Source organism: Lytechinus variegatus, chromosome 19 (genome assembly GCF_018143015.1).
Source record: "Lytechinus variegatus isolate NC3 chromosome 19, Lvar_3.0, whole genome shotgun sequence".
In the NCBI taxonomy this organism is placed as follows: domain Eukaryota; kingdom Metazoa; phylum Echinodermata; class Echinoidea; order Temnopleuroida; family Toxopneustidae; genus Lytechinus; species Lytechinus variegatus.
This window is the reverse complement of record NC_054758.1, coordinates 17601526-17624638: the sequence shown is the minus strand read 5'-3', so window position 1 is coordinate 17624638 and position 23113 is coordinate 17601526. Positions and strand designations below refer to the sequence as shown.

General features: G+C 37.3%; 1 protein-coding gene across 1 annotated transcript in view; it reads right to left on the bottom strand.

Annotated features, from left to right (window-relative positions):
• LOC121405857 (two pore calcium channel protein 2-like) overlaps nt 1-20511 on the bottom strand; it is a 51240-nt gene extending 30729 nt beyond the window's left edge. Inside the window, exons 1-4 of the mRNA XM_041596831.1 lie at nt 20195-20511; nt 16075-16201; nt 3057-3240; nt 355-578 (exon numbers count right to left, since the gene is read on the bottom strand). Of these exons, the coding sequence (XP_041452765.1) occupies nt 355-578; nt 3057-3240; nt 16075-16201; nt 20195-20378 (719 nt within the window). The 5' untranslated portion in view covers nt 20379-20511. The remainder of the gene's footprint in view (nt 1-354; nt 579-3056; nt 3241-16074; nt 16202-20194) is intronic.
• Between the last annotated feature and the right edge of the window lie 2602 nt (nt 20512-23113).

Sequence of the window (23113 nt, the reverse complement as noted above, 5' to 3'; positions counted from 1 at the left end):
ATTTCTTGCCAAATTGGTGTGTTCTCCTTTGTTCACAACGGATATTTTGCACATATCCTGTAGAAAAAATTATGACACTGATGGATTTCCTGGAATTACGATTGATTGGATCAATCACAAAAATGTACAGCCAGCAACATAACACATTCTTTCGTTCAAAACTTTTTCTAGATATGTCATAAATTCATTGGTTTCTTGACAATTTGGTGTGTTCTCCTTTGTTCACAACGGATATTTTGCACATCTCCTGTAGAAAAAATTATGACACTGTTGGTTTCCCATAAAGTTACGGATGACTGGATCAGTCGTAACTCTTTGTAAGACGGGGCCTGTAGAGAGTTGAATATAGTATACCTTGCTACTTTTGGCATAGTGTTTTTGATGCTCCTCACAGTTTTCTTCATCAACTGTGAGTTCTGGATAAGGAAGAAGGGCCGTAGGAAGCGGCGAACCCTCAACAGCTCATTGCAGGCGAAGTTGATGGTGACCAGCCAATCGATGAGAGAGATAGCTATGACGACGACGTAGGCAACAAGCCATTTGCTCTTCTTCAACTCCGACAGACCTATTAAATAAATCTTTTTTCAAAATCATGATAGAAAAAGAGAGAAATGATTATGAATGTATCATTTGTGCTTACTGATTTTCTTTCTTTTAGACCTTTCAAGTATACCCAGGTCCTGTAACAAAGGTTAGCGATTGATCGTACCCTTTATTTTCACGATAGATTGTACATTGTAGTCAATAGAATCAATCATAGAAAAATATTCTACGATCATTGCCAATTTTTGTGTTATGGGCCCCTGGTAGGCCCAGACAGCCCTAAGCTTGAAAATCCAAAATGTTTCTCTTTTGAGATGAATGTGAGTCTTTGATACATGAAATTTTTCCAAAATGAATTGAACCTCATTTCATGTTAACAACTTTGAATATAAACGCCAGCTTTGCAGCATTAGCTGTACCAAGATGGTTCCTCAACTTGGACTGATCTAGTCTGCAGGAGCAAAATGGCACCACAGGATACGAACAAAGCAGGAAACATCTTTACATATTTTATACAAATTCTATTTTGACTGGATTTAATTTTGAAAAAAAAAGTTAAGAATAATTTTAGTAGTAAAATAATGTATGATTTTCGAATAGATGTCAGTATAAGGATTATTTTTTTGGTGTTGGCACTTTCTTTACAAAAAAGAAAAATCTCTAAAAAATATGATTCTTTTAAATCTGATATATCAAATACCAGGTGAGGTGAATTGGTACCCGGCAGGATTGATTCCTTGAATGATTGAGCACCTAGGCAGCCAAGCTAAAACCGGGTCAATGAAAGCAGGGCCCACTGGGAGAACAGTTTTCGGACCTGAAGTGGCAACATTGGGTAAATATTCCGCTATTATTATTATCATTATTATTACTTTTATACAATATATTTGATTTTTTAATAAAAAGTAATTGTCAACCCTTGGCCGCCCAGAAAAGAAATTTGTTAAGTGACAAAACTTAACTTTTATTAATAAATTTGTGGCTTATTATTCAAGGGCTAACATCATTCATGTATATACATGTAGGTCTGGAATTAATCAGGCAAAAAAATACTGTTTCCACGATGACCATCATATAAATTGGAACAAAAACACATGGAATTTATCTTAAAATAGATGATTTCTAAGAAAATTTTTCAATTATTTTTTTTCAGTTCAGGGGAGGCACAAAAGGAAGTCAACTCTTGAATATAAGTATTTACACTGGCATATGGTATACAAGGCTACAAGAGACCCATGAAAGGACTTGTGAACTATATCAATCTTGGCTTGCATCATTATTATCGAAGGAACAGCAATGTTTTGTTTTCAATCTTTTTATACATAACACCTTTTGAGGGTCTGAAAGTGAAAGTTTAAAGTACTGTTGTAGTTGAGTCTTTTTACAGTATTATCCAACAAAAAATCCTTTGTACCACGTTCATAATGTTCAGTAGTCGTTGAGTAGCCACTGAAGATATTCAGCTACTTTTTCAGCTAAAGGAAGAAACCAATTTTTTTTATAAAGATGGACATATACAGTATTTAAGCAAAATCAGTTCAAGAATTGGCCAAGATATGCAAGATATAGACATTGAGATCTATGTGGATATCATGAGAGTCATTCCGGTGTATTTAATGAGATTTGCCGCCCTTTCACACGGTACCAAAATCGTAATTTGAATGATGATTCCAGTGAAAAATAATTCTGACGAATTTTTTGCACGTGTGAAACCAAACTAGAATCATGAACGCTAATCACAATCACGAATTAAAATTCTACTCCGGAAGTGAATTCCAATTAAGTTACGGTACAAGTTTTACGTCTGGAAGGGTTGACCTCCAAAACATATTTTGAGGGGTGGAGCTTATGTGGCCTTTCAAGCACTTCTGTAGATAATACAGTTGTCATGCACTCATCTAGTTTCTTTTTTTTTGCGATGCAGTGCTTTGATTGGGTTTGATTGACAAGTCACCAAGGACACAATACAGTCTTCGCTCAGGAATTCAAATCAGTTTTCGAGTGATCGTGTGAATGGTATAATGATTCTAAAGACGAATTGCAATCATCATTACAATGATAATTCAAGATTCTCAAGTGTAAAGGCCAATCATTCTGTGTACGATCCATGTGCACATTCTACATGTACATGTATGTTGGGAGCCGCCAAAGGAATGACCACAGCATGGCACAGACTGTCATCATGTAACATGAGTGTAATATCAACTAATGTTCCACAAGGAAATTTTCTGGGATATTTTAATGATATTTAGTAAATATTAGACCATTTTGAATCAGTTTGATGCAGGGGGAAAAACACACGGGGGTGGTGGTGGCAATATCACACCCGATATGTTCATAACAGCCCTGAAAAATAAAAAAAGCCCAGAAACATCACCATTCACATACAATGTGCAATCCCCATGCAATGTTAAAGCTTATCCAATGTTAAAAGATTTAAGAAGTCGAAACTGCACCATGTGTAAATTGAGTTTCAACGTTATTGGAAAAAAATGAAATCCATTTCATCTCACCTTCGTGCAGACATCGTAAAAGAAGATGAGGAGACAGACGAACTCGATACCCTCTGTCACGCCGCAGGGTGCATGGATGCGGTCGCCACGGTAACGGGGGTCGGAGCTGTTACCGGTCGTGAGGGAGGATGGGGGCTCGAAGAATGCTAGAATCAGGATAGTGAAGATTGCTATGTAGAGTGTCCTGGTATGTGTGTGTGTGTGTGTGTGTGGGGGGGGTGGGGAAGAGAGACAAAAATATGTTAACATACATTTCACCTTATACCCCTTTCATAAACCCAATTATGCGGCTAATAGCAGCATAATTTGGTCGTAAAATTGGAGGAGGACCAGAGTTATCCGCATTATTTTGATGCTGCTATTATCCGCATAATAGCAGCATCGGGACAAGATTTTGAGTTTATGAACGCATTTCCAAATAATGCGGATAATTGCCATGGTGCGGTCACAAGGTCACCCTTTTCCAACACAACCGCATCGGAGGGGGCGTGTCCAGTTGTCATGACGATTATCCGCCTCTTTCAGGACGGGCGCTCGTAAAAATAATGCGGCTTATTTTCGGAGTTTATGAACGCAATTTTTATTGAATTATCCGCATTACTCTTAGGCGGCTAATTGGAGGATAGGTTTATGAAAAGGGTATTAGACACTCAGTGTGGGTGGGGGGGGGGTCCATAACATTTGATCCGGTGGCAATTACTCCAATGGAAAATCTACACATGGGCAATTCCATAATGTACATGTACATTCGACCCCGTATATATGTGGGACCTTCATGAAATTTTCTGTCTCTGATTTCTGGTTCTTTTCACAGTCGGCAATGCTCTCAAATGACCACGACTTGGTCAGTTGATGAAATGAAGTAAAACTTGAGAAAAATAGGGGTTGGATATACAAAAAGGTTGTATATTTTACAGAATTGTGCCATTGCCCACATTAAGCATAACTTAAAACCTATCCTCCACAATTAAATAAACCTTTAATATTGCAGAAGAGGTTTACGGTACACCATACAAGTATGTGTAAAGTCTTAGAAGGACTAAGATAAGAAGTGGATAGAATTGGAGGTGAATTGGAAAGGCGAGAAAGTGGGGGTTTGACAGTAGTTTCTCGCTTTTCAAAATCACCTCCAATCAATAAAACTAATATAGGTATATTTACCCAGGGAAGCCACTCCAGTTCTGAAAACTGTTCTCCCAGTGGGCCCTGCTATCATTATCAACCCGGCTTTAGCTGGGCTGCCGAGGCGCTCAAAGCATTCAAGGAATCTCTTCCTACTGGGTACCCATTCACTTCACCTGGGTTGAGTGCAGCACTATGTGGATAAATTTCTTGCTGAAGGAAATTATGCCATGGCTGGGATTCGAACCCATGACACTCTGTTTCAAAGTCCGAAGACTAATCCACTGGGCCACAACGCTCCACATGAATCACATATTTTCTTTAAATTAGTTACAACTGTATGCCTTTCTCTTGATGTTTCAAATTGATTGGAAATGATATTGTTTGACATAGTGAGGAGCACCAAGAGGCTCAAAAATGATTCCCCTATACTGGCGAAATGCTGCAATCCTTCCTGGAATAATCGAGCATCAACCTTAAAGAAACAATAATAATATATTTCTAAAGCGCCAAATCCACATTAATTATGTGCTCAAGGCGCTGAAATATACTTGGTATATTATTATTACCACGGCTGTGACTGAGCGGCCATAGAGGCGCTAAAGCATTCAAGGAATAAATCCTACTGGTTACCCATTCACCTCACCTGGGTCGAGTGCAGCACAATGTGGATAAATTTATTGCCGAAGGAAATTATGCCATGGCTGGGATTCGAACCCACAACCTTCTGTTTCAAAGTCAGAAGACTAATCCACTGGGCCACAACGCTCTACAATTCTAACCACTTTTCTTATCTAAGTCCCTCCAGGACTTAAGGCTACACATGGTGTTCCATAAACCTCTTCCGCAATTTCTCATACCACCATGCAAACCTTCAAACATCATCTATTATAAACCCTAATTCTTATCTTTACATTATTCTAAACCCAAAGGCCCATATTCTGAAGTCAGGTTTAAATTAAACCCTGGTTTAAAGTTGTGGTTTAACTATGGAGAGCCAATTGGGGCACAAATCCCTAAGAGTACACATTCAATCAGTGGCGTACCTAGGATTTTTCACAGGGGGGCAAATTCATCCGCCCAATGCCCACAAATTTGACAAGCCCCCCAAAAAAGGTCTTCAAGCTCTTCAGGGGGGCAGGGATACGTCCCCTGCATTAGGCCCGTTTCGGGTACACGGGTACACGTGTACACGCACGGTCAAGTCAGTGCACGTGTACTAAATTCCATCACCGTGTACACGGTAGCATCTGCATAAAGCTTGCGTGGGACTGTAAAGTCAGTGAACAAGCTCACAGCCTCACATTAATTCTTAGTTCTCAGACACTGCACATGTATTAATCACTAATATGTCAATATATTTCAATTAACCTAGAGTGAGTTTACTTCCAAAATCGCCGATTTAATCCACATTTATTCTGGAGACTCAAGTTTTTGTACCACACGAAATGGGTATGCTCCGGTCAGTGCAGGGCCCTAGTTAGCGCCGACGTTCGTTGGATGCGCATTTTGCATACTGTACCGTACATGCATGCACAGATCGCTGCAGGATTGAGTGTAACTGAAGTTATCAATTGATTTTCATTATTTTATTGCCAATTTGAGGAGCGTGTGTTTGTAGGCTTGTAGCACATGTGTATGAGCGTATAACACGTAACTGGAGACTCTCGAAAGAGTTCTTCAATCACTTTTAGAGCCAATTTGAGAATCACCAATTGCGACAGCGATCATTGCTCCAGTTACGTGTTATACGCTCATAAACATGTGCTACAAGCCTACAAACACACGCTCCTCAAATTGGCAATAAAATAATGAAAATCAATCGATAACTTCAGTTACACTTAATTCTGCAGCGATCTGTGCATGCATGTACGGTACAGTATGCAAAATGCGCATCCAACGAACGTCGGCGCTAACTAGAGCCCTGCACTGATTTACTTTTGCATTCATTATTAATTTAATGCGCTGCTAAACTTTTTAATTGCACCAAATTTTGTGGATTGATACTTCTAACTTCTCAGGTAAGCTTTAAAACCGTGACTTAGGCTCAAAGACCTTATAATATATTACTAGACCGAAAGCTGCGCGCGCGTTCAGCACAAAACAAATGAGATCAGACTCCGCCTACCGCGATCATTTGAAGACAAAAATAAGCCCCCATTGACATTCATGAGCGTAAATATATTCATATTCCGGCCTTGTCATTGGCTAAGAGCGTCATTAATACGCGATTTCCCCGATTCTTTGTCATCGATACTAGTGGTATCGTGTTACAGAAGTAATTATTCATTTGACCTCATTACGTCATCTAATTTATTCATTCTGAAACTTTTCTTTCCACACAAAAATGGACCTACGAACACTCCGGTGAGTACGTATAAATTGATATAACAACATGAATTCAGTGGACTATTTACAAATTTCACACTGTATTTTGTGATCTTAGGTTATTTCTCTACCAAATTAGAGAGTTTACTATCATTCTTCTGTTAAAGGAAAGCAGAATTTGGTCTTTGAAATTGAAGTTAGATTGTCATCGTCGCCCAGTGCAGCCTGTATGTTGCTTGCAGTGTTGCGGTTATGCCGCTGTGTTAACCACATGTATTTTGTACGGGCTCCTAGCCGATTGGGCATCGAGAGAATTTCGGGCCGGTTTGGTTCACCTCCAATTAACAAGGACCAACCCACGATTGATTAAAGCAAGACGAATGAAGCTTCTTTTTGTACACTGTAGTGTAACGTTAGATCTAGAGGGAGATCTGCATCTATCTTCAGTAGATCGAAACCCAGTCAGGAATAAACTGTGAAGTGGAGTGTGGATGAAGATATATTGCCTGTCATTGTGTCAATCCTCACTTTCAGTTTCAGATATCAAATTTATTTTGCATAACTTCAGGCTTCTTCATTTAGCCCCCACCCATTTTAACTTATTGTTATTTATAAATAGTGTCTATAGTTAGACTCCTAGACCAAAAGCTTCAGTCTCTCTATTTTGGTTGTTCTGCTGAACTGTGTTGGCTCACTCACGAATAGTAAAAAAATGTCAGAAATTGTTGAATAAATCCCCAGACATGATGGTTATTCCTGTATACGAAATAATATGCTGCTCTGCATGTTTGTCTTATTATCAATAGGCTAGATCTATAGGACCTAGATCTAGATAGGCCTAACGTTAGATCTAATTTCTAACTTGGTTAACAGAGGATCTAGGCCTAGTGTTACTGTTGCTTCTTATTAATATTATTTTAGACTTAGATCTAGGCCTACGGTACTTCACTTTTATTCATCGATGCTTTCTAATTCTAGGCCAACCTAATTCAAATCGAGTCATCTAAATTATACTTTCCCAACCCGCGACACTTACCCCTGGCCCAGGGCTTATGATCTAGGTCTGTAATTTAGGCCTAGATCTAGGTCTGGTCCTAAACGACTCCATTTACATGTACGAGTAGTGTCAGTGGACCTGTCAGTGTCAGTGGACCAAGGACTAGATCTAATCTTGGTCAATAATGGCAATGAAGTTTAAACTTTTAGCCAGGAATAAAAGACATCAAATCCATATAGGCCTAGATCTCAGTTTAGAACCAAAGCTTTACTTTCTAGGTCTAGATAGATCAAGAGTCCATCGTTACTATCTAGATCTAGACCTACGAGTAATTTAGATACGCGAATGCTGTTGCACAGCTCTGAGTCTTGGACTAGATCTATACTTTCTTACAAATAGATCTAGACCTAGTGCATGAGATGAAATTATGTTAAAGTCAAATGAAATAAGATTCGGAAATAAAAAGATGCAGATGTTTCTTTTGGCGGGGAGGGCAGACATTTGAAAAAATTTAGAGAAACCTAAAATTCAGAAAGCGAGGGCCAGAAGTAACCAATATTACCTATGGCCGTTTTGTGCATTTTCTAAAATAAAATTGAAGGATGTCATGCAATTCTTTTTTTTGATGAAGGTTTTCACATTTCATCTCTTACCCAAATCCCTCCCCTATACATACGGCCATGAAAAATATCACTTCTTATTATTGTACTCTCTTTTCTTTCACAAACAGGTTGAGTTTGAAGAAAAAGAAAAACAGGTTGAGTTTGAAGAAAAAGAAAAACAGGTTGAGTTTGAAGGACAAGAAAAACAGTATAGAGGTCTACCTATATGGTTCAAGATGATGATCATAAGTGCATGCATCATTTTGCAGATTCTCATCCAGGTATAAAAGTTAAACTAACCCATTCAAAATTACAGATACATTACATGCATTGAATGTTAACCATGTTTACATTAAATAAAAATAACCTGAGCCACAAAGAGGTAGGATCTGTACGGAACATACACTTCTTAAATATACAGGCTCTCGAGTCTAAAGTAGAACCAATGTCAAAAGTTATGTACTTTGGGCAAATTTATAAAATTAGGACATGTCCTTGATCTACTAGTAATTAAATTGCCTTTTTATTTCCTATTTGTTTATAAACAAAGCAATATTTATTTTTCATGAGTTATATTTTATAAAATTCATTTTATTCATTCTTTAGTGTGATATTCATATTTCATATTTGTAGATTTACGATTTTTTTTGGTTTTACATTTTGTCTAATAGGATGATGCAATTTGACAATATCCATGGAGGTGATTGATGATGATAAATAATTGGTGAAGTAGGCCTAATAGAACAGTGCCTGGACCACAGAGAGAAATACAAACTACAGCAGTTATATGAGTGAGTGAGTTAGTGATTATTTTTGATAATGGAGGTTGTTCACATTTTTTTGGCAACAAATAGACCTGCCTTTGAAAAACCCATTTCAATTTTGTTTCTAGATTATAGTTAGTGTCGTTTTTAATTACAGATCAAAATATTCTGTGCAACAAAACATATCAACTTTAATTCTGACTATTCATATAATTTACATATGTTAATTTATATATTCATATTTACAAGAAATCTCTGTCATTTTTTCGAAGAGTACATGTAGTTAGAATGGAGAGTGGTATGTAAACTGCAGAGAACATGTTTAAGTGATATGCTTTATAGAAGTACAACTTTATAATTAGAAGTAAGATTTCCTATGGTATGTGTTGAAGAAACATATACCTATGCATAGTCTCACTTTTCTTAAAACATTTGTTTTATAAATCATGACAATTTAATTGATTTTCTTTCTCTATTTTTTTCAATCTGCAGGACTGGTGTAACAGATGTTTTCATTCAAGAAATCCAACTATTCAACATTGAAGACTTAGGAACCACGTGATGAAGATGGAAAAGGTTTTTTTTTTCCAAATCCAATTAAAAAAAAAATTATTATCACAACCCAAATTCATGACGTATGAAATTTCTTATTGATTTTCATTCAAATTGGTTGCAGAAAGAGAAGCTATAAACATACAAATAGGAGCAGCGGATTGAAGTTGCTTGAAAGTGGGGGGGGGGGGCACAGGGAAAATGCTGTTTTATGTGAAATTTTAAAAAAGTTGCGAGCAAGCAAAATTTTGAATTTTAAAAACAAATATCCAATTTTGTGATAGATTTTGACAAAATATTCAAAATGATATATTTCACCCTTTGCTTTCCTTTTTCTTTTTTTCCCCTTGGTCGTGATTTTTTTTTGGGGGGGGGGCAAGAGCATTGGCGGCGGAAGGCAAAAAATTTAGGGGGGTCCACCTGAATTTATCCACCTAAATCTTAGAAGGGACCACAAAAATTTCCAGCAAAAAAAAGGTTGTCAACCACAATTTTAGGGGGGGGCACAACAATTTTAAGGGGGGTCTACCTGAATTTAGGGGGGACGCAGGAAAAAAAATTGACGAGCAAAAAAAAAAAAGATTCTCAACAAAAGATTTAGGAGGGGGGACTGTCCCCCACCTCAAATTTAGGGGGGACAGGTCCCCCATCCCACCGCTTTTACCGCCTATGGGCAAGAGTCCTTCAAGCCCCCCCCCCTCCATCTGTACGAACCTGCTTATATACCCCATTATTAAACTTAATGCACACAGGATTTCCTTCAGAAGTATATTATAGAAATGAAAATATTGTTTTCTTGTTTCAAAGGGCACTCGTCATTGTGACCATAAAACAGATCCTTCTCAAGTGAAAGGGGCACAGAACAAATTCTTTAGAAGCGCTCTTCTTGGGTAAAAGGGGGCAGTGATTCAAGAAAGGGCACTTTCAAGAAGGCGAGGGGGCACTTTGTATTACATGAAACGGGCTCTCAGATGGAAGGGCACAGAACACGTGGGGGGCATTTTTGGGTGAAAATTGCATATAAGGAAGAGCACTAATTGGTATTACCTAAAACAGGTTCTCATCAGGTGAAAGGGACACAGTACACGTTCGTGAGGGGGCATTTTCTTGCATAAAAAGGCACTTTTCAGTGCTTCAAAAAGTAGGGGGAATTGTGCCCCCCCCCCCCCCAGCATACAAAAACATTTATTTTGGTTCAAACTATTAACATACGCTTAAGAAAAAGGTAAAGCTTAATCCTCTGATAATGTGATTTTTTTTCTGGATAATTAATAAAATTCACCACTAACCAGAAAATTCCTTCATGTCTTTCATTTGTGTTCATATAGTATTTGTACCGAGCTAAAATGAAAGGGATTTGGAATTGGCAAAATTCAAAGTGAGACGGAGATCGAGAGAGGGAAAGAGTGATGAGAAGTGGGTTGAAAAGAGTTGAGAAAGAAATGGAGGGGCACATAATTATGAAGAGATAATTTAGAGGGGGTGGTGAGAGAGCTGGTGTTGGAAGTAGGAACAAAAGGGGTGGAAGAGAAATAAGACGAGATTTTTGGAAACCAGGAGACAGATAACAAGTGGGAAAATAAGGAAATATATGAAAAGTTAAGTTGCAAAAGGGGCTAGGGCCACTCCAAGAAAATCATTTTTTTTTAATTCTCCCATATTGCAATATTCTTATGCGAAAATGAATTTTCATGATACCCTACCATTAGAAATTCAAAATTGGGTATAAAAGAAATCTACTTATCTTCATATTTTTTTTAGATATTATTTTCCAGAAAAATTATGAATGGACCTAACCCCTTTTGAAAAAAGTGAATTTTCTTTTTTTAGTTCACTTTTTTATGGGAATTTCCACTTTTCTATTAGAGCTACTAAAAATCAATTAAGACATAAAAATCAAATTTGATTAAAAATGGACCTATAACCTCTTTTAAAAGTGAGGTCTTCATATGTAGGAGAAAGGCGGCACAAAAGAACATGGATTGAGTGGGAAAATGATTGAATGGAAAAAAAAACAGAGTAAGAGATGCTGGAGAATAAAGGGGACAGGAAACATATTGAGCATGATAAACTGGGGCCCGTTTCATCATGAGTTACAAGTATGGTAACTACGAATACCAATCATAATCAAGGTTCCCACGGTTATCACAATAATAGCGATGTTTAAATCACGGGGATCCATGAAGATTTTTTTTTTTACTTCTCCAAATTTGTAACAAGAAATTACTCTTTTAGTGGTGAAAGTTATTTTTTTTAGTATTCATACTCAACCAGTGAAAATGAATACCATCATTGTAATAACCATGATTTGCCCCCACCCCACCTCCACCTTTTACCTAATCGCGACTTGATCTACTCTTTTCATCTTCCCTTTTAGAATTAGCATAGGCCTATAAGACGCAATACAAACATTGTTTTGTTTTTAAGTGATATCGCTTGTGATATCGATACTTTATAAAGCGCAACGTATCGTCTCAGATTTGCGCTTGCTTGATTCGCTGAATCCTTCGCGTCACGAGCGCGTAACAAAATGAATACATTAATAAATTTGCCAAGTTGACCTTTGTCATTGCGCTGGTGTGCGTATTGTCTAATACACGTACAAAACCACAGTTGACGAGGGAGCATCGTACGAAATTAATATTAATGGGGGCTTATTTTAGCTTCTAATGGATTAAACAAAATGGCGGTAGCTTCGGGGGCCTGCTTAGGCTACATGTAGGAAACACTGAAAAAATACCGTAACTCACTCCCGACCGCTACGCGGCCGGGAGCCCCCTGGGTTAACTCTCACTCAGTGTTTACAACGTGTACACGTGTACACGACCGAAAAACACGCCGTGTACACGTGCATCAAAAATGGACTTTCAAAACGGGCCTACCCTGCATGGGTTGTGACTTGTCAGGGGGGGCAGACGCTAGTGCATTCAATTTATTAACTCACACGACACCCAAATTGTTCATAATTGTTTGGGAATGATAACTGATAATTTTTCTTCATTATGACAGCATAAGGAAACAAAATAGTAAAAATGAGAAATATAAACAGAATTTTTGCATTGTTGGCTCCCCATAATTTTAGCACGGAGTTAGACCGTGGTCTAAGTTAAACCCGACTTCAGAATACAGGCCAAAATTACTAGTACTACAATCCTGATTCCAACCATCTGCCTTCTGAGATGTTTAAGACCGGAGAAAATGTTGTGTCACCTTTGGGGGAGGACAGACAAAAATATGTTTACAGTCATTTCACCGCAGACACATGGTTGACAAGCCTTGTTTCCGATAAATGTACAAGGCTTAGAGCATATAGCGAGGAAATAAGTAACAATCCACATCCTTCCTTCAAAACCACTTTTGTTCTTTTTCTCTTGACAGTACATGCACAGTCATGTCACAAAAATAAAGCATTTCTTTATGGACATTTAGCCAATTCAGCCAATGTACACTTTGAATATTTGATTTAAAATTTGGAAAACCATTAATTTTTTTTTACTCTCCATCTACGTGATTGCCTGCATTTGAGAGTACACTCAAAACTAAAATCCCAAAATAATGGATCCCATTTCACTGATTACACGTATTGATTATTATGGAATCTTACAACATAAGTCTTCAAAATAGATTGAAGTTGCTGTAAGTGTGGCAAAAATATTTTCCACTGAGCAATTTAATTCTGCACCTAATAGTTTTGACTATTAAAATAAAATGTAAATGTACAAGTAGTACTTAACATGACAGAACAGGGGGAGAAGGGGACCCCCCCCCCCCCCTCCTCCTCCCATCCCCTGACTTTGATATTTCACATAGTGAAAAAGAAGGGACAGTAGGAGAGAACATGTATATAGAAATAAGAGTTTTTTTTAAGAAGGCTATGCAGTATTACACCTGTTTAAATTTAAGAAAAGAATGTCCTCACCTCGCCCCTCCCCTCAACTAACTGCACCCATGAATTTGATACCGGGTATCACTTTATTGAAATCACAATAAAAGAAAAAATTTACAAAGTCAATACAAAACATAATAGAATTTAAGATATGCCCAGGTCATGACGCATAACTGTCAATGCAGGGACAGAGGTATGTTTACCAGAGGGGAATTCCCTTAATCACTACCAAAGAAAATTAATCAATGCAGCATTCTTCCTAAAAAAATCAAGACTGCAAAAGCATTTGAGTACAGTACATTTAAACAAACAAACAAAAAATATCTTTGGCCTTCTCTTACAATGTAGTTCATTCATTCATATTAGATCATGTGCAATCATTAGTCAATGTCAGCCATTTGATATCGGTTTACTTAAAGAGGAAGTTCACCCTGAAGAAAACTTTGTTGTAAAAATAGCAGAAAAAATAGTAAAAAATATTGGTGAAGGTTTGAGGAAAATCTGTTAAAGAGTAAGAAAGTTATTAGAGTTCAAAATTTTGGATTTGTGACGTCATAAACGAGCAGCTGCCCCATGTGTTATGTAATATAAAATGTATGAATTTCAAATTTTGTATGGTTCCTGATGTCTTAATTTTGTTTTCTTTTCATGATCGGGTGTGAAACGATTTGTCTATTGATATACAAAAGTTACAGTGAAAACCATTTTCAATTTTCTGAGAAAATGACATTTCATTGATTTTTTACCATTCGCTATGTAGGAATGCTGCTCGCATATGACGTCACAAATCAAATAATTGAAATTCTAATAACTTTTTAATTATTTGATGAATTTTTCTCAAACCTTCGGCAATATTTTTTATTATTTTTTCTGCTATTTTTACAATAAACTTTTTGTCAAACTTCCCCTTTAAGCATCATGAAAAAGTAAAGCCAACTGTTCAATTGACTAGTAGATCATTAAAGGACAAGTCCACCCCAACAAAGAGTTGATTTAAATAAAAAGAGAAAAATCCAACAAGCATAATTTCATTGGAAATTTCATCAGAATTGGTTGTAAAATAAGAAAGTTATGACATTTTAAAGTTTCGCTTAATTTCACAAAAAAAGTTATAATCCTGGTCGGTATGGAATTGAGGAGACTGATGATGTCATCTAATCACTATTTTTTTTTGTATTTTATCATATTATATATTCTAATTTTCTCCTCACTGCAAAGTGAAACAATGATTAATGGTGGAGCGTTGTGGCCCAGTGGATTAGTCTTCGGACTGAAACAGAGGGTCGTGGGTTCGAATCCCAGCCATGGCGTAATTTCCTTCAGCAAGAAATTCTTCCATGTTGTGCTGCACTCGACCCAGGTGAGGTAAGTGGGTACCTGGCAGGAATATATTCCTTGAAATGCCACCGCGCTGTAAAAGGCTGCGGGGCTAAAGCCAGGGTAATAATATCCAATGAAGCGCATAGGGATGCATTTGGCAGTGATATACACTATATAAGAATGTTGGTATTATTATTCCTCCAAGAACATGTGGAATTAGCATTGTTTAATACTAAATGGTTCAGTCAAGTCAATCCTGGTCGGTATGGAATTGAGGAGACTGATGACGTCATCCACTCACTATTTTTTTTTGTATTTTATCATAATATTATATATTCTTATTTTCTCCTCACTGCAAAGTGAAACAATGATTAATTCCTCCAAGAACATGTGGAATTAGCATTGTTTAATACTAAATGTTTCAGTCAAGTTGGTCCTTATTGTCAAATCTGTAAAAAAATGAAACATTGTATACTTCAAACAATAAAAAACAAAAGAAATAGTGAGCGAAGGACATCATCAACTCTCTCATTTGCATGTCACTGAAGTGTGCATATGGGCTATTCCACGGTTACTCACGTTACATTTGGAGACACCTTGACTCATACTTGGAGCTGTAACTCCATTATTATTGATAGGAACTAAACATCTCCGTATCACAACAAAGTACACAGTCTGACTATCCTTTGTATAAAAACAAAACTTGGGAAATTCTATTATGCTCCTGGCAAATCTTTGGAATGTGTCGGTTACTCACGTTACAGATTTGTCCCAACCTGTGGAATTGCCCATATCACTGTTTTGTGAAAAAATGAGCAAAACTTCAAAATGTCATAACTTTCTTATTTCACATCCGATTTCGATGAAATTGTCAGTGTTTACAATATGCTAGTTTGATTTTTCTCTGGGGTGGACTTGACCTTTAAAGGGGAAGTTCACCCTGAGAAAAAGTTTATTGTAAAAATAGCAGGAAAAATATTGCCGAAGGTTTGAGATAAATTCATCAAATAATTAAAAAGTTATTAGAATTTCAATTATTTGATTTGTGACGTCATATGCGAGCAGCATTCCTACATAGCGAATGGTAAAAAAATCGATGAGATGTCATTTTTTCAGAAAATTGAGAATGGTTTTCACTGTACCTTTTGTATATCAATAGACAAATCATTTCACACCCGATCATGAATAGAAAACAAAATCAAGTTATCAGGAACCATAAAAAATTTGAAATTCATGCATTTTATATTACATAACACATGGGGCAGCTGCTCGTTTATGACGTCACAAATCCAAAACTTTGAACTCTAATAACTTTTTTACTCTTTAACAGATTTTCCTCAAACCTTCACCAATATTTTTTACTATTTTTTCTGCTATTTTTACAACAAAGTTTTCTTCAGGGTGAACTTCCCCTTTAATCTACAAGAGCATGAAAGAGATATCTCACCACTGAATTGGCCTTGAATAGTAGACCCTATAGTACCAGAGAGAGAAAGGGTCTATCTTGTGTTTGATGCTCCTGAACTTGACTGCATCTTCGACAAACACCACCGCTTGAAGCAGGGCCTTCGGATCTAAACAGAGATCGGGAACAAAAATTCTTCCTTATCTTTTTGGAGTAAATGTTAAAGGGGCTCCATGCTGAAAAGTGAAAATTACACACAATAGACAAATTCAAAACTTCAACAGAATACATGTGAAGATGTTTTGGAGGCAGCGTAGCTCAGTCGGTTAGAGCGCATGTTTCGGATAAGTCCCGCTCATGCCGAAACACGTCTGACAAAAAATCTGATGCTATAGCGTTGTGTGTTAGCGTGCCTCACCACTGTATTCAGTGCAGGTGTGAATGCAGTTGGAAAACACTCCGTCCATCGCAAAGGACGCAAATGTTGGTTCCCTGTATAGGAGAGTCACAACCTATGCACATTAAAACCAATACACTTTTCGTCAAAGAGTAGGGTGTTCACCCGGTGTATTGCACCTGCCAGTCCCGGCAAAATTCAGGTCAAGTCAATCTTGATGTTCATATGCCATAATAATCAATATAATGATTGTGGGCATTAACGGAAAGACAAGACAAGATCATCATCAGCTCACTCAATGCGCATTCTTGAGGAAATCCTCGATATGCGTCTTGCAGCTTGGCGAAAAACAAAAGAGAACAAGATGGCGACATAAACATCGCGGCAAGTTTTCTGTCTTTTCATATTTTTCTTGTTTTTTAAATGAATTCTTGTTTAAAAATGAAATCAATATTGTAGAAATGTTGGAAATGAAGTTGTATCCCATTTTACATGATTTAGGGCTAGAGTAAAGTCCCCAAACATCAGACGATTACAAATATCAGACGAAAATGACTTCAACTCCCTCCACTGGCAGGGGACTTGCATGCATAAGATACATGAACATACCTGCTATTGAACTGCACACACGATAGATCCAAGTTGCTGTTCAAAAAAAAATATTCCAGGTATTGAATCCATGATTTTGACTTCCACAGATTCATATGACACTCACTAATTATGGACTCCGAAAGATCGATGACCAAAAAAAACTTTTAAGGGGAAAGTGACTTCCACCAAAAATATCACCGCAGAGATCGCACATGTTCGATCTATCACAAAAAATATACAATGGCTGTCGCGGTGGTTCCCCATGGCATGAAATTCGACAACCTTCCAAATATGGCACTCTCCCAAACATCGGACATATCTGCCGTTTGAAGTGGAAATGCATGATGTTGACACTACTTTTCAGAACAAAGTCGCGCGCAGCTGAGCGAAGACGTCCGATGTTCAGAGCCAAAAGTGGTTCGTTTGGTAAGTAAATTGTCATTATTTACTAATTTCTACATGTAGGCCGATATCAAAATTATTGATAATAATTAAAATCGGCATTTGCACAGCTAAAATGAATTATTATATCAACAATCAAGCAATTATTTAAATCACCAAAATTGATTGCAACTCTATTTGTCCGATATTTGGAAAATACGTCTGGTTTTTGGCAAAAAACAAGCCTTAAGTAAATAATTTTTGTTTATCATAATTTCTCAATTTCATTTTTATGACATTTTTATCAGTTTATTCAACATTTTTACTATGGAAATAAACATGATTTTTATTTGATTCAATGATTGTATTTTTGTTATTGTCCAATTATGCTTAAGTACCGTATGGGCACTAGTATTCAACCCGGCATAATTCAAAGATTTTGACATATTCCCCAAAATATTTAGAAATTGGGAATTTATCTTAATTTCATACCTTTATTATTTCCAGGGTAATCTGTTGTCGATATTTTCTTTATCAATCTGTCGACTGTATGCGCGGAGGATCGAATTATGCGGCGATGGCCTTTTGCACTGAATGGCACTAGTATTCAACCTAGTGAGGATAGATAGCAAATCTCAAAAGGGTTTAGATTGCTAAACTAGAGCTAGATTTATGTAAGTCTCTGGCTTTGATTAATTCCCTGTTTGGTCTCATCTCAAATGGTCTAGTCCATAGTCGGATGGGACAAGGGCAGATTGAGAGACAGGACCATCTTTCATCGCTAGGTTGAATACTAGTGCCGACGGGTTGAATACTAGTGCCAAAAACCATCGCCGTATAATTCGATCGCCCGCGCACACAGTCGACTGGTTGAAGAAAAAACTAACAGAAAAAGAATAACCAGCATTTGCTCTTGGAAATAAGACGGGTCTGAAATTCAGGTAAATTCTATATTTCTAGATATTTGAGGAAACTCTCCAAACGGGTTGAATACTAGTGCCCTTACGGTATTTGATATTTGGGAACTTTGCTCTAACTAAATTACAGATCTCTTTGCCTTGGGAATGGGAGAGTAGTGTCGGACTCCTGGGTAAAACTCGAAATGTGACTGACTGAGCCTGAGGAGCTCCAGTCCTAAATTTACATTGTCGTTTGTTACATGTAGGACACCTGGGGCCCGTTTCTCAACACATGGACAAGTTGGTCATATCTTTATCCACCAACCACGGAGTTAGTTCCAATGTTACTAAACCTGTTTCTCGAAAGGCTTCCTAACTAAAATACCTTGATATCGATACTATCGGTAAAAAGAGCAGACGAGACGTAGCCTTAGTCACAAAATATCCTAATTAACAAAATTAAAAATTATGACAAAATTGCAAATATTGTGATAAATTGGGAAATAAATCTTTTCAAAATATTAGCACACGCGAATTATGCATCATACATACTTAGACCATGAAGACTGGAGCATTCAATTGCAGAGAAAATTAAATTATGAATAATTCATTTCATGACTAAAAAATCACTTGTGGACGTTGAGATGGGTACCCCCGGGATATCCAATTCTAATAGTTTACGAAAGTAAACCATAATGGTTTTCTTTGTAAAATGATTATAATTATACGGTCTTTCATGATTCTAAACGTCATCAAAATATAGTTTAACGAAACATTTTTAATTATTGATACCGAAAAATACGATATTTGACAAATTATATGCATAAATTAGAGATAGAATTTATCCAACTGTTAATAGGGGTCTGAAAACAACAAATACGAGTTCAGTTATGGATGGCCTGACGTGGTAGAACCTTTCTCGATTAAATCATTTTACTATTTCAAAATGAATGGTTTTGTGGCGTTTAACAACAGTTTTTATAGTTTATTTGTATTACAATTATCATTGAATGCATTATCCCATTTGTTTTGTGATGTCATTTCAACCTCTATGATTGATTACGTAAGATTATAATTTTAAAATTTCTAAGCACTTTTGCATGTCATCAGTAGAGGCGCACGGCCAATATGGGAGACTCTCTCCAATAGGGGAGACAATCTCCCACATTGGAGACTTGCTTTGCAAAAGGACAAAAGAAACAACACCAACAAAAGCATGATTTTTTCCACCTAAAATTTTGTCTCACTGAGGTCAGAAGCCCATTTGTTTTGTGTGTGATTGACAACAAAAATCCTTATCAAAACAAAAGTAGACGGTGAATTTTTAAAGTAGACGGTGAAAAGGGGTAATTTGTCATGAGGAATCTGCTTATCACATTTTTATTTGCCGCCAAGGTAATCCTTTTGCCGCAAATGTAAACAAAGGAAATTAGTCTCCAAAACTGGAGACTGTCTCTGAAATTGGATACCCAAATTCTTTACAAAAGTCTCTGATATTGGAGATAATTTCCCACATTGGAGACAGTCTCCAATATTGGCCGTGCGCCTCTACTGTTCATAGTCTACCCACGTGATGCCACTACGTCATTAAGAAAGAAGTTAGGACAGGTTCGGAGGTGTCATAAATATTTAGTGAGGTTGTTGTACCCGATCTTGGTAAAGAGGGCTTCGTGAAACGGTTAGCGGACAAGTAGCTCACTATCTCCGATTTAGTCAAGAAGTTAGACTTATGACGGTGTTGAGAATCGGGCCCCAGGAGCGAGGGAATTGCTGTAACGATTGTCATGATGATTGTGAACAATTTCTGGTGGGGAAATTTGCTTGAAGTTGGCCGGTGCAAAACTGCATTTGCACTAATATCCCCCCCCCCCCTCCCCTTCATACTTAAACTTACCACAATGAGAATCACTGTCAAAATTCATTAGGGCACTGCCACCGCTGTCGCCCGACGATCCAACCAGATACGTCGACCCTTCACTGCGCCGGCGGTCTCGGCCGTAGATTGGGTAGATTTTGCGATGAATTGGTTGCTTCTGATCATCATTTTCATCGCTGTCATACTCGTAATAATCTCCCATTTTTTATGTTTATCGATTTCTTGACCTAACCGGGGGATTACTCCTTCGACAAATAATTGTTGTTTTATCAATTCTAATCCTTTAAACTTCAATTCCACAAGTAATTTCGCACGTTCTCATCATGGGCACGGCCGGCCAGGCAGAGTAAACAATTGGATGAAGGCGTCACGTGTGTTTTGAATATTTTTAATCTGAGCTGAATTGGTAACACTCGACTCACGTAATATAGTGGGAGGGCTAGGGGGGGGGATTAACTGGTTTCCAGTGGGGGCGCGGATCTATGGTGGAGGGGTTTTAGGGAGGTTGATCCCGTGGTGCGCACATGGGGGCCCAGCGGGGGCTCTTTTATTTGGAACTCCACACCCCCCCGTTATTCAGGACCAAGAAAAAAGGTAAAGGAAAGATTAAGAGAGAATATAGGGTGAAATACCGGGGGGGCCACTTCCATTCACGAGTGGATACCATGCGCGACCATGGGGTCTCGAAAAGCACCCTAAACACGTAATTTCCATATTCTGAAAATGCACCCCTTAACAAGTATTGGCGTGTGAAACCCTACCCTTAACAAGTATTGGAAACAAAACGATACTCTTGGCAATTATTCCCTGAAATGAACCCCTAAACAAGTACAGGAATGTTTTATTGTAACGGGTCCTTTGGTTGTCGGCTTTACCTTATTCATGTTATTTGGTTTAGTACGACCCCACCTTCTACACCTCGCGCAAATAGGACTCTAAACACGTAGTGTTGGGGCAAAAAGGACATCCTTTATAAAACATTTTGATTTTGTTTTATCATCCCCGCAAATTCAACCCTAAACACGTAATTTTCCTAGCGAAATAGATACCCTTTTTTCATTATTTTTGTATTTTTGACACCCTTTTCACGTTACGTACGTAACGTGCCCTATCGTGAAAAGGACATCCTTTTTACGTGTTTTTGGTCGCGCATGGTATCCACTCGTCAATGTAAGTGGCCCCCCCGGGGTGAAATACGATATAATTTCTGATTAAGTCAAAATCCTTCACAAAATTATATTTTTGTAATAAACATCGAAAATTTTTGCTCGCTCGCTTCGCAAGTTGAGTCACATTATAGCCCCCCCCCCCTCTTTCCTTGTACCCCAATTTTTCTACTTTAGTTATTATTTTCTATTGAAGGGGAGGGCTACGTGTATTGGGAGCCGAAAATCAAATGAGGTTCCTTTTATTTTTACTATATAAAGTGCCCTATACACAATTTAGACACTTATCTCATGATCCAAAAATTGTTTATTTTGTATTTATTGTAATTTTAATTTCTTCTGACTGCAGGGGGCATCTATACACTAATAAATAAATTGGATGGTTGTGGACATACATATGACCAATATGAACTTGTGAAGTATAATTATTTTCCATCATTTTTAAGTTTCAATTATAAAATAATAAGAATGTTTTAAACCATATGGACTGGTCTATGTACACTATCTCCAGGCATGCTCAAATAGTAGGCCTATGTTCAACTAGGGGCGTCAGGGGGAGGGGGCATACCGGTATATAGTCCCACAAATTTTTGAAGCGCATTCAAAAGTGCCCCTTTTTATCCAAGGAAAAATGCCCCTTAGAATGTATATGTGATATGAGCCCTCTGTCATCTTAGAAGCTATACTTACATGTAAAGGCCCGTCTTATGTTTAACAATCGAGTCCCATCCGACTTCTTATACTAGTAAGCACCTATTCCCGTATGAAATTAAAATGCCCTTCTTGAAATCTTAATTTTTAGTCAGCCCTCGTTTTCCTTACTTAGCATTCTGTTCCCATCTGTAAGTGCATCTATATACCCCGGCCCCTTTAAAAATTTACCCAATTGCCTGATTTGCCTCCCTTTTTAAAGGTCAAGTCCACCACAGAAAAATATCGATATGAATGAATAGAGAAAAATCAAACTAGTCTAACACTGAAAATTTCATCAAAATCGGATGTAAAATAAGTAAGTTATGGCAATTTAAAGTCTCGCTTATTTTCACAAAGCAGTGATATCCACAACTCAGTGACATGCAAATGAGTCAGTCGATGATGTCCATCACTCACTATTTCTTTTGTTTTTTATTGTTTGAATTACACAATATTTTACTTTTTACAGATTTGACCATAGGGACTGAATCATATAGTATTAAACAATGCTCATTCCACATGTTCAGGGAGAAATTAATCGCCGTTTCACTTGACAATGAGGAGAAAAATAGTATATCCCCTATTTTATATAATAAAATACCATAGAAATAGTGAGTGAATGATGTCATCAGTCTCCTCATTTGTATACCCAACATGATGTGCATATGTGAAATAAAGCAAAACTTTAAAATGTCATAACTTTCTCATTTTACATCAGATTTTGATAAATTTTTCAGTGTTATACTTGTTGGATTTTTCTCTTTTTATTCAAATCAACTTTTTGTTGGGGTGGACTTGTCCTTTAAGACACTCTTAGAATGTTTTCTTCACCCACATCAATATATTTTTCAGACAGATCACTTTTCGATGTTGTCAAATCTATTTCTGTCCAAAATGTCCTCTCCGAAATATCAAGCAATTTACAGATTGTGTAATTAAAGGACCCGAAAAAAAGAAGAAAATAAGCTGGTGACTTTATCCCTCCCCATTTAAACAATCATTTTGCTTCTTTACATCATACACACACACAAATGAAGAAATAACACAACTTTTTAGAGTCGAATGAGACAATTTGGCT